At 42.3% G+C, this 13545-nt stretch overlaps 1 protein-coding gene across 1 annotated transcript; it reads right to left on the reverse strand.

Moving 5' to 3' along the window:
• Positions 1 to 3980: 3980 nt before the first annotated feature.
• Osi24 (Protein) lies at positions 3981 to 13210 on the reverse strand. The gene is made up of 6 exons (XM_064694504.1): positions 12735 to 13210; positions 6092 to 6937; positions 5921 to 6034; positions 5094 to 5255; positions 4594 to 5038; positions 3981 to 4492 (listed from the first exon to the last, which is right to left on the reverse strand). Exons 2-6 carry the CDS (start codon positions 6816 to 6818, stop codon positions 4282 to 4284), a joined length of 1659 nt encoding a protein of 552 aa, XP_064550574.1. The 5' UTR covers positions 6819 to 6937; positions 12735 to 13210; the 3' UTR covers positions 3981 to 4281.
• Positions 13211 to 13545: the final 335 nt, after the last annotated feature.

Raw genomic sequence — 13545 nt, forward strand, 5'->3', positions numbered from 1 at the left:
TGCCCCCCCGCGCAAAGTGAAATGCAATCAAACTGGTTTTTTTTTTCGTTATTTCGCTTGGGTTTTTTTTTTCTATTCTTCACTTTGTGCTCGCTTAACCCTTTGGCCGCAATGAGGCGGCAAAAGCAACTGCACGTAATTGAAATTGTGTTAAATGCAAGAGGCAAGGCTAATCTACTGTACAAACTGAAAGAACAGCTGCGAAGCAACGAAGATCTAATGCACTGCATAAGTGTAAAAAAATATATTTAACAGATTTTATATAACATATTGAAATATCTACAGATTTCCCCTTCATTGAATTGGGGGACAAGGCAAAATATTTATAAAATTAATTTAATATGGAGCTTAAATGAAACTCGCAATTATAAATTGATCAGTAATCATATTTGACAATATTATTAAATCTGTTATTTATTTATATATTACATATATAATCTATTAAAAATTAATTATATGCATGCATGTGCATATATTTGGTTGATGCATCAAACTATTGCATACTTTAAAGCTGCGCATCATATTTACTAATTTAAATTTCTACTGCATACTTTTGTGCTAACAAACAACAGATTTTTGCAGAATTGACTGCTCTGGGCGGCTAAACTCCCTCTTTCTGAATTCAAAAATAATTTGCCCATTTTATCAGAAACTTGAAATATGAAAGGTCAAACTAAATTCGAAGACCTGATCAATCAGCAGTAAACAATGCTGTCAGAAAACACCAATAGATTTCCAAGGAACTCTCGAAAAGTGTATAAAGAAGGTCAACCCTTGTTCACGGTTATTGCCCCGTGGCCATATGAAAACAGTCCGTCCAAAATGTAATTGGTCGTAGCTAATTCGATCGAAAAACCCGAAAATTGTATGGGGTTGTAAATAATACTCCGCTTTTCTCATGCTTCCACATAAATGCCACGTAAGCATCTATATTCCTCATATAGTTTAGAGGAAATTATACTATTAAGTGAATGCACCGGAATTCTGGTGAACGAAAATAATGGAATATTGTGCAACATTTATGAGCTGTACGTCCCCTTCAGCGTCAGCCAGCAGCTCTTTTGCTTGTCGAACGCTCAGCAGCAGGTCGATTGATTTTCTATCAGTGGGTCTGTGGGCGGGCTACCTTTTGCTGGCCCCCAAATTTGCAGTTTAATCAATGCAGCAGAGCACAAAGAACGCGATTGCATTGAATTTCGTTGATGGCAGTGCTCGGAAGCGCCGCAAACTGTGCAATGAGGGGAGCATTATGGCAAGTGGAAATGTTTATGGCAGAATAAATGCGGGCGCACACAAGTAGGTAGCGAGCTGTAAACTCTTAACGAAACTTTACATATTCTGGAGCAGCCGCAAAGTATGCTACATGAATTTAACAACGGCCCTTATTGGGGTAGGGCAGTAAATTTGCATTTAATTTAAAGTGTAATTTATGAATATGCATAAATGTTGCCTTTAAATTAAAATTAATTGTCTTTTGCCAAAAATTGTTGCTCAAGAGGGGTAAACTATTGTCAGTAAATCATTGCAAAATTGTTGCCAAATATTTGTGTGCCTCGATTTGTTTGGCTATCAAATTAACATTAAGCATTGAAGGTCAATGAAATGCTCGGCGCATCGAGTTTGCGTTGCCAAAGATATGCAAATGAGTGCGATTGCCCAATTAATTTATAATCAAGCGTTCACATTAAACAAAAACAACAGATGTATATATGTACCATTATAACACTCTCAATATTGTATGGCTTTTTCTTTTTCCGTGTCACTTTTCTTTTTCTTTTTCTTGGCTTTTTGCGCATATTGCATAACGCGTCGCACTTCATTTCACTTCACTTTTTTTTTTTGGTGTGGACTTATTTACCTTTTGATGCTTCCTATAAACACTTGAGAGTTTGTTGAGCTTAATCCTTAACGGCTCACTTAAGACTTCAGACCAGGCCTTTCAGCTGGCTTCCAAGCGACTGTGCTGCTGCCGCTGGCCGGCAAAGATTTTATATGAAATGCGAGAAGTGCCGAGAAAGAGGTGCCAGCAAAAACGTTGTTTTTGTGCCGCAAGCCGACGCACACAAAAAAACAAAAACAAAAACAAAACAACATCCATAAACAATGGGTCAGAGCAGAGCCAGCGCAGAGCCAGAGCCCAGACGGCAGCTCCAACCTACAATGCTGATGATGGCTGAGAGGCACTCGCCCGATCGGACGGCTCCGACTGGCCATTCGAGATGTTATTAGAGAGACGTCAACACGCTCGCACTTGCGGTAGGTCTGGGGTCTGGCCATTGGCTATGTAGGTCTGTGGGCTGCGGCGTCAACGACTTTGCGTCCGGGCCACGCGGGCCGCGCGTTGCGAGCGCCTTGAGAAAATCCCAAAATTATTGTGGCGCACGTCGAGGCCTTGGTTTAATTTCGAGTTTAATTTCAAGAGGCCGATGACTCAGCGTGCGGATCAGCGGGAAAACGTACGTCACAGCCAGTCCAACAGATTATGTAACGCCGAGCACAGGTAATAATCACTTTTACTGTTCAAACTCAACTGGTTTCGACTCGTCCCCGCCCACGAGCAGGGGCTCTGTTTACAGTCATGGCAAAATGTGAACAAACTGTTTCCAGCCACACACACACACAAGGTTCAAAAACTGCATTGGCCCATTTTTTGGCTGCTGCGTCTCTTTGTGTAGCATTTTTATTGGGCAAACCCCCGAGAAGTCAAAGCCATCAAAGCGGCTAAGATTTAATTGGGAAATTCCCAGTTCGGTTGCCATTTCCATGTGCTTTCCCGTTGCTGCGGCAATTGTGAGCTGAGAAAATTGCACTCACTCACAGCCGGAGGTGTAATTACCATTTGGGGCAACACGAAGGCAACTCGAGCAGTCCACAACTTTAATCCTAAAATGCGGGCCTGTGACAATGTTGATGTGGGTTGGACATTTGTGGCAGCTGCCATGCTGCTCAGCTCCAATTGCAATCCAATTAGCCGATTCTCTAGCAAATTGTACTTGCAACAAAAGAAATAAATTGCCAAAAGTACTCAACAGGCAGATACTCAACAAAGTTACATTTCTCTAAATATTAGCTGTGTATACATATTATCTGATTTGACGTAGGATCGAGTCTCTATTAAATAACTTGTTAGCTTGAACTCATCAGAGATCAGAGTCAAAGGGATATATCCAAATGGACTCAGCTGTTGATGCTTTTAAAGAAAGTAGGTATATACTCTCACTTATCTGATTGCAGGGTATAATTATATGTGTGGAACTGTATTCACATGGCGTGCGAGCTCAACCTTTCAACTTGATGATGGGGTCGCCAAAACTTTTGAAGCGGAAATGGTTTGTCAGCCACGCACACATATACATATAATGCATACATATGTATATGGGAGGGACACACAAAACTGTGAAACGAGGGGCAAAAACTAAATTGCAAATTAAAAGCGCAAAAGTATGTTGCGAATGTTGTGGTCCGGGATTCTTGATGCTGCTGAGAACCAAATTTGTCCACAGAAAATTGTTGACTGCTGCAGAAACTCAATTGTTTGTTAGAGAAATGTAGAAATTTGTTGAAACTAAAATTATTCAAAATGAAATATGCTGCTGTAGATTTGGGCTGAGAATATATTCAATTAAAATATTCAATCAACAGGCAAAACTAAGCTCTGGCTGTCATACCAAATTTTAAATATTCAAATAAAAAATAAATGTAGAAAATAAGTTTTCGAAATTCATGTCATTTTTTTATTCCATTTTGCTTAATCCCAACCCAAAACTCTTAAGCTCCAATGAAAATCGTTTTGTCAACTTTATAATACATATAAAAATTTATTGATTGTTTTTTTAGGAGCTTAAACAGCTTTAAGCAATTGATGCTGACTAAATGGATAACAGTATTAAATAAGGTATGATTTAAATATATATATATTAAATAAATTAAATAAATAATTTAAATAAATACATTAAATAACTTGACTAAATGGCTAAAAATAACAGTAAATGTTTAGCTTTGTAATTAAACTATTTAAACACAAGAAATTCTCTATTTACAGCACACACTAATTAAAGCCCCGAAACACACAACCCGCCTTCCACCGACCCGACGCACATTTCAACAAACGAATATATATATAGAGATATGTGTGTGCGTGTGTGTGTGGTATATGTATTCATGTATGGCTAGGCTAAAGTAAAATTTGCATAATTACAGCCACAGGCATCAACACCTGGCACCTGTGCCCCTCGCTCCTGACTTGCGTGCGAACTTTGGCAAACCTTCGGATCGTTCGGCCTACGCCAATTTGCGTGCCTGGACCAGTTTGTTGATGTCGTTGTAGGTGGAGAGCATTGCTGGATTTTCGAAATCCTTGAATTCCTTGCATTTGACAAACGACTGCTCGCAGTCGATGCCATCCTGGCCATCCTTGGCCGCGCGCATGTACTTGAAGAAGCGCAAGATGTCCGGATTATCTGAGGTCGGCTTGCGCAGTTCATTTAGTTCGCTGAAATACGAAAATAAATCAAATAATGAACAGGTTATATTTGAGAAATTTCACACATCGCCACATCCATTGCATAATTTGAGGCGCGCACAAATACTCACCGACTGAGCTGGGCCGAGACGAGATTGCTGTACGGGGCATACTTTGCGGGATTGGCGTACATCAGACAGATGAGCTTCTCGCGACAGTTCTCGTTCTCGGAGTTGAGCTTCAGCTGGGCAAACACCGAGTCCAGGCGGGACAGCAGGGGACTGTAGAAGGGATCGTAGTTGGACAGCAGCAGCGATGAGCTCGGCACCTTCTGGAAGGTCTGGAATGTGTTCATGTTGGCCGGCGATGCCGGCTTCTTGGCCATGCCGGGCGCTGCCATGCCGCTGGAGGAGCCCGCCGAGAGGCTGCCCGAGTTCTTGAACGAGGCCGCGCCAATGCTCTGCAGCGCACTCAGGTACGTCTCCTGCATCTGCTGGCCGCCGTAGCGCGAGTGCGTCGGCGAGTTCAGCGAGTTGCCATTGTAGGTCGCATACTGTGCCTGCTGCTGCGAGGCCTCTGTCGAAGATAGGGTATTAGCTAAGCCTATGCAATTAGTGCCAGTTAGACAAACCTGCGTTGAATTCGTAGCCAGCATTCGGCTTGGCCTCGTCGGCAAAGCCAAACTTGTTGTCCTCCTCAAAGTTGACGCTGTTGTCCCTAAAGTCCAACTCCTGCGGCGGCTCCATGGGACGCACAAACAACGGCACCGAGCTGGCCGAGCCCGTCGTGATGCCTAATCAAGTGAGCAGTTGAACAATTGAAAAACAAATAAGAGTGAACCAGTCGGGCGGGATCGACTAGCAGATACCCTCAACCTGGCACCGAGCTACCTCTACACTAAAGATTCCCTGGTTCAAGGAAATTATAATTATAATCGACCAGCAACCTTCAAGGTGCCCCGCCCCATCAGGAGACTAAGGAGGAGAACTCTTGAGCAGATACTAGCTCCCCCAACTCCAACAGCCACTCCCACTCACCTGCAGGGCGACGCGGCCACCTTCCCTCAGGCCGACCACCTGATAGCTTAATTATGGAAACAATGTTAGCCAAATCCAAGATCAAGTTTCTATATTATTAGAAATTCGGCGACTTTTAACTAAAGACACATAACACATATAATTTAAAAAAAAAACCTTCCTTCTATAGCTTCGCTATTTATAGCCCTTAATAAGATTTTGGCAGTCAAATGTGTGAAAGTGCCAATAAGAAGAATGAAATATAACTTACAGAGCAAGAGAAAACTTAATGCTGGACCGAGTCTGATCCAGCCTGTTCCAACAATGTTCTGTATACAAGCAGACGGACAAATGGACCTGGCTACATCAACCCGACTCAGAGACAGCTTCCTCTGAGTGTTGCACTTTTTATGACCCAGTCATGATAACCTCTTGAACTTACCCTTGCCAATCAGACGACTCACGCTGCCAATAATTGTGGGCAGAAAGAGGGCGAACAGCAAACTCTTCAGCACCTGCAGGCCCATGTAGATGGGCCACATAAACTTCTTGAGGCCTGCCAGAAAATTTAGAGATTAGTGAGAGCTTCCACTTGGCAGATTCGTTCGCTTACCGGCAAAAAACAGAAGTCGAGCGCTTTGCACCGCACGCGGCACATTGAGCTCCACGTTGGCAGCCTCCAGGACGCTGCGCGCGAGCCTCAGCGGTTTTTCCGGCTGCGGACTTGTGTGATTCTGCTGCAGGGCCAGGACCAGGCCCGGCATGGGCTCGTATTTGCCCTCGGTGAAAAAATGCTGCACATAGTCAATGAGCAACTCCTCCAAGTCCTGCAGTTCGTTCTGCATCGCAGAGGAGCTCTCGTTCAGCTGGCCTGACCTCTGCAGAGGCTTCACTGTAGTTGTCGTTGTCGTTGTCGTTGTGCTTGTAGTTGGCCTCGCGTTGGGCTTTGTTTCCGCCTCCTGCATGTAGTCTCTGCGCTTCAGTGCCACGGCGAGTCGCAGGTCGCTCTCGCTCTCCACGGGCTGGAACACGCGATACTGGCCCGTTTTTGTGAATACATTACGGGAGATGAACTCGGGGCTGATGTCCCTGGGCAGAATTGGCTGGAAAGTGTTGTCATCGTTGCGCGCCACGCCCGCCATCGTTGTCAAGGGCTGGCTAAATGGGATGCCGCCCGCCGTTCCATTGTTCCTGGTGGCATGCCCCAGCTGGCAGAGCAGCAGCAGTGGCAGCCACAAAAGTGGCAACAACAGCGGGCTGCATCTTCTTTTTCTGTGCGTGTTTGTTTTTAATTTGGTCTGACGCCCGGCAACTACGATTGCCTTAGTTAACATTTTCATTTAAGTTTTTCTCCTTCTCCCGTGTTGTTATTTATTTATTTGTTGTTGTTGTTTTGCTTACTCGCCTGCAATTGCATGCCACAGATGCGCTGGCTTTGTTGCACGTTCTGCTCGTCTCTCTGCAATGAAAACGCGTTTAAGTTATTTCTCAATTTTGCGCGAGGTTTGGGCAATTGCCCAGAACTGCGATTCACTCGCGAATAAATCTTTTTACGGCACGTGCGTGACAGTCGGCCCGAATGTGACCTTCTGCAGCCGCAGCCACCGCACCACCCAAACCACCCAACCACCCAAACCACCGACGCGTTAATCAGTTTGTCTAATGCCCCCCCTGGAACCGACTCCCGCGGCGTTTTGTTAGGCGTTAAGCAAGCAATGCACGTCGCCGACTTTTTATTTGTCTTTGCCGGCGACGGTTTCTGACACGCCACGCCCCCGCCAACCCCCCCTCACGCCCATCGTTGCGGCCGTTTCGCGCTGCGCGAATTAAAAGTGAAAATGTACACAGTTTGTTTACATTTGCAGCACATTTCAGCATTTGAGTGGAGCTGCGCTTGACGATGTTTCCATCAACAACAACAACACAGATCACGATATTTTCATGTTGAATTTTCACTTTCGTTTTCGGCAAATGCTGCTGCTTGGATACATAATGAATGAGGCACGAAAAAAAGTATTACAGAATCGACATCTGGAGCGGTATTTACCCCAGAATAGTCTTAATAGTCAAATGAAATCGATAGCTGGGCATGCCCATTGGGCCTGCTCTTGTACAGGGTACAATTGCTGATGAGCAAAAGCGAATTTAATTAATTCATTTGCATCGTCCGCTGGCGGCAAACAATCTTTATTTAATTATGAGGCTTTTTTTTTGTAAAGAAATACACGATATTGAAAATTAACAATTTTATTTTCATGGATTTGCATTTGCTCTGGACCACATTTTGATACCAAATAAAGGCCAGACCTTACAACTACCAATGTTTACTTTAATTACAAAAATGTAATGTTTTATTTAAAGTGCTCATAAGAAATGTGATATGTGAATTTCCATAAATGTGCGCTGTGCCATACACACAGAGAAGCATCAAGGCTGCCTTTGTACACAGGTGAGTTCCAGGTAATGTTACATTTCAATGTTTTCGACATCTGCAAAGCTTATATCAGCTGGTATTTGTTAAAGGGAATATGATTTATTCAGTTGCAGTCTGCAGCTTTTCTGAGACTTACATTTAATACGAAATATTCATTTGCTTTGCCACCCAAGAAAAACAAACAAATTCCTTCAAACTTCATCAACGTGTAAGCAAATGCAAATATTTAAAATAGTTGTGCGAAAATGTACATATAACTATCGCAAATTATAAGCACATATAAAACAGAGATAAATGTAAAAAACAATTTTTTTTTTAATCCTCATAAATATACAACAAAAATAAGGAAATATTTAATATTTTTAAGTACTTTTTATTAATATTTAATTTTGTTCTAGTTTGTTAAGAATATTAAATTGAAAAGGTTGAATATTCTGTTGAGTATTTAGAACTTCTGTATGCAAAAAAACAGGAGCTTTCAAAATTCAGAATTTAGTAAAATTAGACGCATCGCCAAAACCGAAGCTTTAGATAATAATTACTTCAACTCAACTCAAATGGTTTCTCCAGCTGCTGGTTACTAGGTTCATTCATAGTATAAGCTCCCAATATGGACGCTTTGTTGTTTCTCGAAGTTTCTACTTCAGATGGTTTTCTTTGGAAAATTAATATCAGCAGTTAGAAGAATAGAAGTTGAAGGAAGTGCCAGTAGTTGCTTTCAGTTGTAAAACAAATTAGCACACACGCAACACGCACAACAATTTGTTATGGCTGTCCATTGAAGTGTTCATGTTTGTGCATTAGCTGCAATCATTTGTCATTTGCATTTTCAGCACTCTGCCATTAAATGGCAGTTGCAGCAGCAGCAGCAGCTTGTCCAAACGTTTCCAGCGAAAGGCACATCAGTTAGTTGGCCAAGTCGGGGCTCCCAACTTTAATTATACAAAGTCTGCATGATTTGAGGTAATGTGGTGCGCATCGCAGCGGTGTCTGCATGCAAATTAGCTGCCAAGAATGAATATTTTGAAACGCAGAACCGAAAGTCGACTGGCAGAACCAACTAACGAGTGCTTATCACGATGTCTGCATCTCTCTGTAGGGCAGCTGGCTGCAAGTTTTAAATGCTTAGCTTCACCTGGCTTCATGCTCTAATATTCTGCCCTCATATGGTGACTGGGGGCCAAACTTTGGCTCAGTTATTGCACTTGTCTGACAGAAGCGTTTAATCTGTTTAGCCGCGGCCTCAGCTCGGCTCAGCTCAAATCTCTCTCTGTTCTACGCGCAGCCACAAGTTTCTCAATTAATTCGCAAAACTTTAGAAACTTGTGACAGCCGCCGCTTCGTTGCTCTAATGCAAACTGATGGAATTGGATCATAAGTCGCGTCCAAGTTGTTGCATATGAATAACATTAGCTTTATATAAAGCCACAAGGGGCTAACAGCTTATAGAGAAGGGTCTTGTCGAGTAGGCTGTCGGGCAGGGAGGGGGGGGGGGGGGGGGGGGATAATAAGCTGGCTGTCATCATTTGCGACACGCTCGTGCACTCTGATGATGGTAATAACACAAAGTACAAAAGTTGGACAATGCCACAGCAACAGCAACAGCAGCAACAACAACTGCTGCAACAAGTTTTTTGTGTAACCAGTTGACAAACGGCATCAAGTTAGCGGTCAAAAGCGGTCATAAACAACACTTTGGACTGGACGTCGCAATTGGCCCCATCAAAAGTCAACAGTCTGTAAGCCGCTGACATAACTGTGAACGACTTTGCTCAAATGTGGTCTAGAACCAGTTATCAGCCATCTAGACAGAATCACTTGCCGCAAACCGACGCAAACATAAACTTGCCATAGCCAAAAGTCGGAATTATGTTGCTGCATACCCTGCAGGTGAGGGTATTTCTAGGGTAAGACATGTCTGCAATAAGACGTAGCGGCTGCTGAAGAAATTGATCTGATCGCCAACGTCGATGGGCAAAGCATGTATATAAAAGTTGTTTTTAAATTTCTGATCCCAGCTTTTAAATTTGCCATAAAACGAAAAATTTCATTAAATTCAGAAAATGTTCTCCTTCAAAAAAAGAAGCCCAAAGTATAAATTTATGGAGCATATTTTCTGTAATTTAATTCAAGTTTGCGAGCAAAGAAAACAACGAATATTTAAGTAATTTATTCGGAGTATGATTTAATTACAATGTGTATTTGGTATATGTAACATATGTTAAAGAGTGTAAACATATTCCTGCTCATGATCTAAGAAATAATACTATTTTCCCATTCAACTTGTATGTGTAGCACACATGAATATCATTTTCTAAAGAAAATGTTCGCGTATTTAAAAAAATAGTAAAATATGAAATGTTAGAATATATTTTGTGAAATGTAGGATAAATATAATTTAATCGCTCGCAATTTTCTTTAAAGTAGCCAAGACTTATTTTGAGTGTGCGAGGAAAAACAAAATAATATCTAAGTGCATCATTAGTAATATGAGTAATATTAAGTAACATGTGCCTGCCTATAAATTCTGGTTCGCATATCTCAGCTTGATCCAAGTTTGATCTAAGAGCATTTACTAGTTTCCCATTCAACGTAGAGCTTATGAGTTTTGCTATTAAGTGAGAAGTTATATAAACAGACAAGCCAATAATTGAATTAGGAAATGCAGAAGTCAGTACCTGAGTCAATCAAATAGATAGGTCTGCCCTCAATTTGTTCGTCTCATTAGGCTGAGACAAGACTATTCGATTAAGTGTGTCATGCTCAAATGAGTCGTTGGCATACCCCGCACGCTGATTAATGAGTAGATCAGTAGGGGGAAACACCTAGCTGCTGGGCCTTGCTCTGGTTTATGTGCTATTCTTGGCAGCCGCTTAAATGTCAATTGATATCAATTTGTGGCGCACGTCGAATACCAAATACTGAATACCGAGCCTTGTTGGCCTGTGTAATGCAATTTCACTGTGCGTCAAAAATGTGAAGTGTGTTGTTTTCGCCAATTAGTTACCAATTTGGCCTGCAGCCCAGGCCCATTAAGCAATGATTGTCTTTTTCTTCTCTCTGTTGTCTTTTCCGGGGCGTGATTGAGTTATTTGTATGCGAGCTGTGTTTGCGTTTTGGCCAAAAACGACTCTGGCTGCAATCGCAGCTCAAACCATATCGACAAAATGCCATTTGATGCTGTGGGGCGGGCTCCAATTTTTAGAAAGTTCGAGCGTGTGCGGTCATAAAATGACATCAAATAAGCTGTAAACCAAATGAAATTGTCTGAGCTGACAAATTATGCAATCTCTGCTAATACGTAATTTCATCAAATTATAATGCCAGACAGTTCCAGTCCATGCTCTGAGAAGCCTAGCATATTTTTGGCCTTAGCCCTGCGCGTGTCCCAGTCAGCCTTGACAAAGCACCGACAATTTGTCAGACAAATATGCAAATGCATGTATACATATATACAGTATGCACATTTATGGCCTGCATCTGTCGGATGCGTTTTGCTGCCGTGGCACTCAAACCGGTGGCAGCTTTGAAAGTTGCTGCCACTGCTCATCCGTTCCAGCACGTCCTCAAAGCGAGAGTTGGAAATCTGCAGCAGACACTTATGCGTTGCTACAAGCTGCAAGAGCTGCAAGCAAAATGAAAGTACGCTGAATGCAAGTACGCCGAGTGCTGTATCTGTATCTGAAAGATACATTTCACCAGGCCCAGCCACATTTACACGCACCGACGGCCAGCGCACTGCGACAGTTTCAGTTACAGCTATTTAACATTCGGTAATCAATAGTCTTGCCATTAATGATAGTTGTAGGTGCAGCGGTCTGTTAAATTATTAACATTTTGCTGTTGATTGATGGGTGAAAAACAGAGGCAAATAATGAGTGCTCGACTGGAAGATACCATAAAACACACAAGCCCTTAGGAAATAGCGACCTTGGCTTATTATTGTGATTATCAGTGCATAAATAAAGTCTAAGAAAATTAGTCTCGGGAGAAAGTGTCCAATAAGTGATATATTCTAAGAATAATTGTACTAAAAATATCATGAGTCTATAAACAAATTCTTCTATGAGTTTCGTAATGTTATGAAAACAAAAAACAGGAAATCGATATCGATTATTATCGATTTACTGAGAAGAGTGCAAGTTATCGCTGATTTGAGGCAAATTTTGATATGAAATCTCTTCAAACATAAGGCCTATAAGAGAGTTTATAAACTTGTCGAGGTTGGATCAGCTTTCTTCTGCCTGTTGCATACATCTGCAGCAAACCAATATGCCCACCCGCTGAGTTGAGGATGACAGTTGCCGACTTTCGTGTAGGCGCATGACGCACACTCGCACGGCCGTTTCTCCAAAAGAAAGTGTCATATGATTTGTTTTTTTATTTGAAGCCGGGTTCGATTCTCTGCAGAGCTGTTAATTGAGGTAGGCCAGCTGTTAACTGCTTATATAACAGAGGCCGTCTAACAACAATTCAGGCCCTAGCCAGCGCGTTCGCGCGATTTCCACTCAAAGTCCAATAAATGAAGAAAGACAGAGCAGCACAGAGAGAGCAGGAGAGAGCAGGAGAGAGAGAGATAGGGAGAAAGAGAGAGGGAGAGAGGCACGTAAACGCGACGACAGTGAAATGTTAACAATTGGTTGGAATATTTAACTTTAAGTTACGCTTCAGTGTGATATTTTTAAATCGCGCGCAAAATCTCGCGTAATTATTTAACCGAATTAATTGTTTAAACGCCGTTACATAGTTCACACAGAAACTCACTTTCGATCTGAACAATTTGCGCTTTTTAATTAGTTTTGTTTCTCTAGTCTGGATTTACCTCTTATATAATGCTCATTAGTTGAGTTCGCTGCAGCTTGTGGTAAATTGATTTGCTTTACACATTTCGGATCGGACTTGGCTTATTTGAAGTTTCGTTGAACTTTTGCGCAATTCCACAAAAAGAATTTTGTTGAAATTTTACGATTTTCGGTTTTTTGATTTTCACAGCAAATGAAACTTTCGTTTGGGTTGTTGTTGTTTTTTTTTTTGTTTTTTTTCTGTCGTTCGGAAATTGGAATTGCAATCGGTTTATGGTTTTGCGTTGGTGAAATGCCTGCAACGAGCGACTAACTAACTAACCGACTAACCGACCGAAAACCCGTTCACTTTGCGCCAGAAATTCGATTCATCACTTTGGACACGCTGTGTCAATGCAATTGCTGCGTTTTTGTTTTCACTTTGCAGCCAAACACAAGAGTTCACTTTCGGCAGCTGGCAATGATTTGTGATATTTGTTGTGTTTTATTTGGCATTTAATTTGAATCGATATATATCTGAACTGAACCCGAAAATGTGTGTGTGCTTTCGTTTCCACCAAAAATTCCGTACGCGTCGTGGCAGCGATTGCGACTGGCGTGTAGCTCGCCAAGAGTTGGACTGTCGGGCGAAAGCCCCAAAGCCAACGGCTCTGCTGTTGACGGCGGGTGCGATCAACCAGTTTGCAGTCGTTACCGTAACGTAACGCCTTACGTTGCCCCGTCACGTCACAGAGAGTCACAGCTGTTGGCCACGGCTGGAGTCGAAGTCGAAGCTGGAGATGGAGCTGCAGATGGAGCTGGGGCTGGAGCTGGAGCTGCTGCTACTGGCGC

This window comes from Drosophila montana, unplaced genomic scaffold, assembly GCF_035044405.1.
Source record: "Drosophila montana isolate Dmon_TW-CO22-7 unplaced genomic scaffold, ASM3504440v1 contig_3733_1, whole genome shotgun sequence".
Classification (NCBI taxonomy): domain Eukaryota; kingdom Metazoa; phylum Arthropoda; class Insecta; order Diptera; family Drosophilidae; genus Drosophila; species Drosophila montana.

Coding starts and splice junctions, on each gene's coding strand:
- Osi24 (XM_064694504.1), bottom strand. CDS start 6,818: ATGAAAATGTTAACTAAGGCAATCGTAGTTGCCGGGCGTCAGACCAAA. Junction 5,256..5,920: donor GAGTCGTCTGATTGGCAAGG/GTAAGTTCAAGA, acceptor TCACTTGATTAG/GCATCACGACGGGCTCGGCC. Junction 4,493..4,593: donor GTCTCGGCCCAGCTCAGTCG/GTGAGTATTTGT, acceptor TTCGTATTTCAG/CGAACTAAATGAACTGCGCA.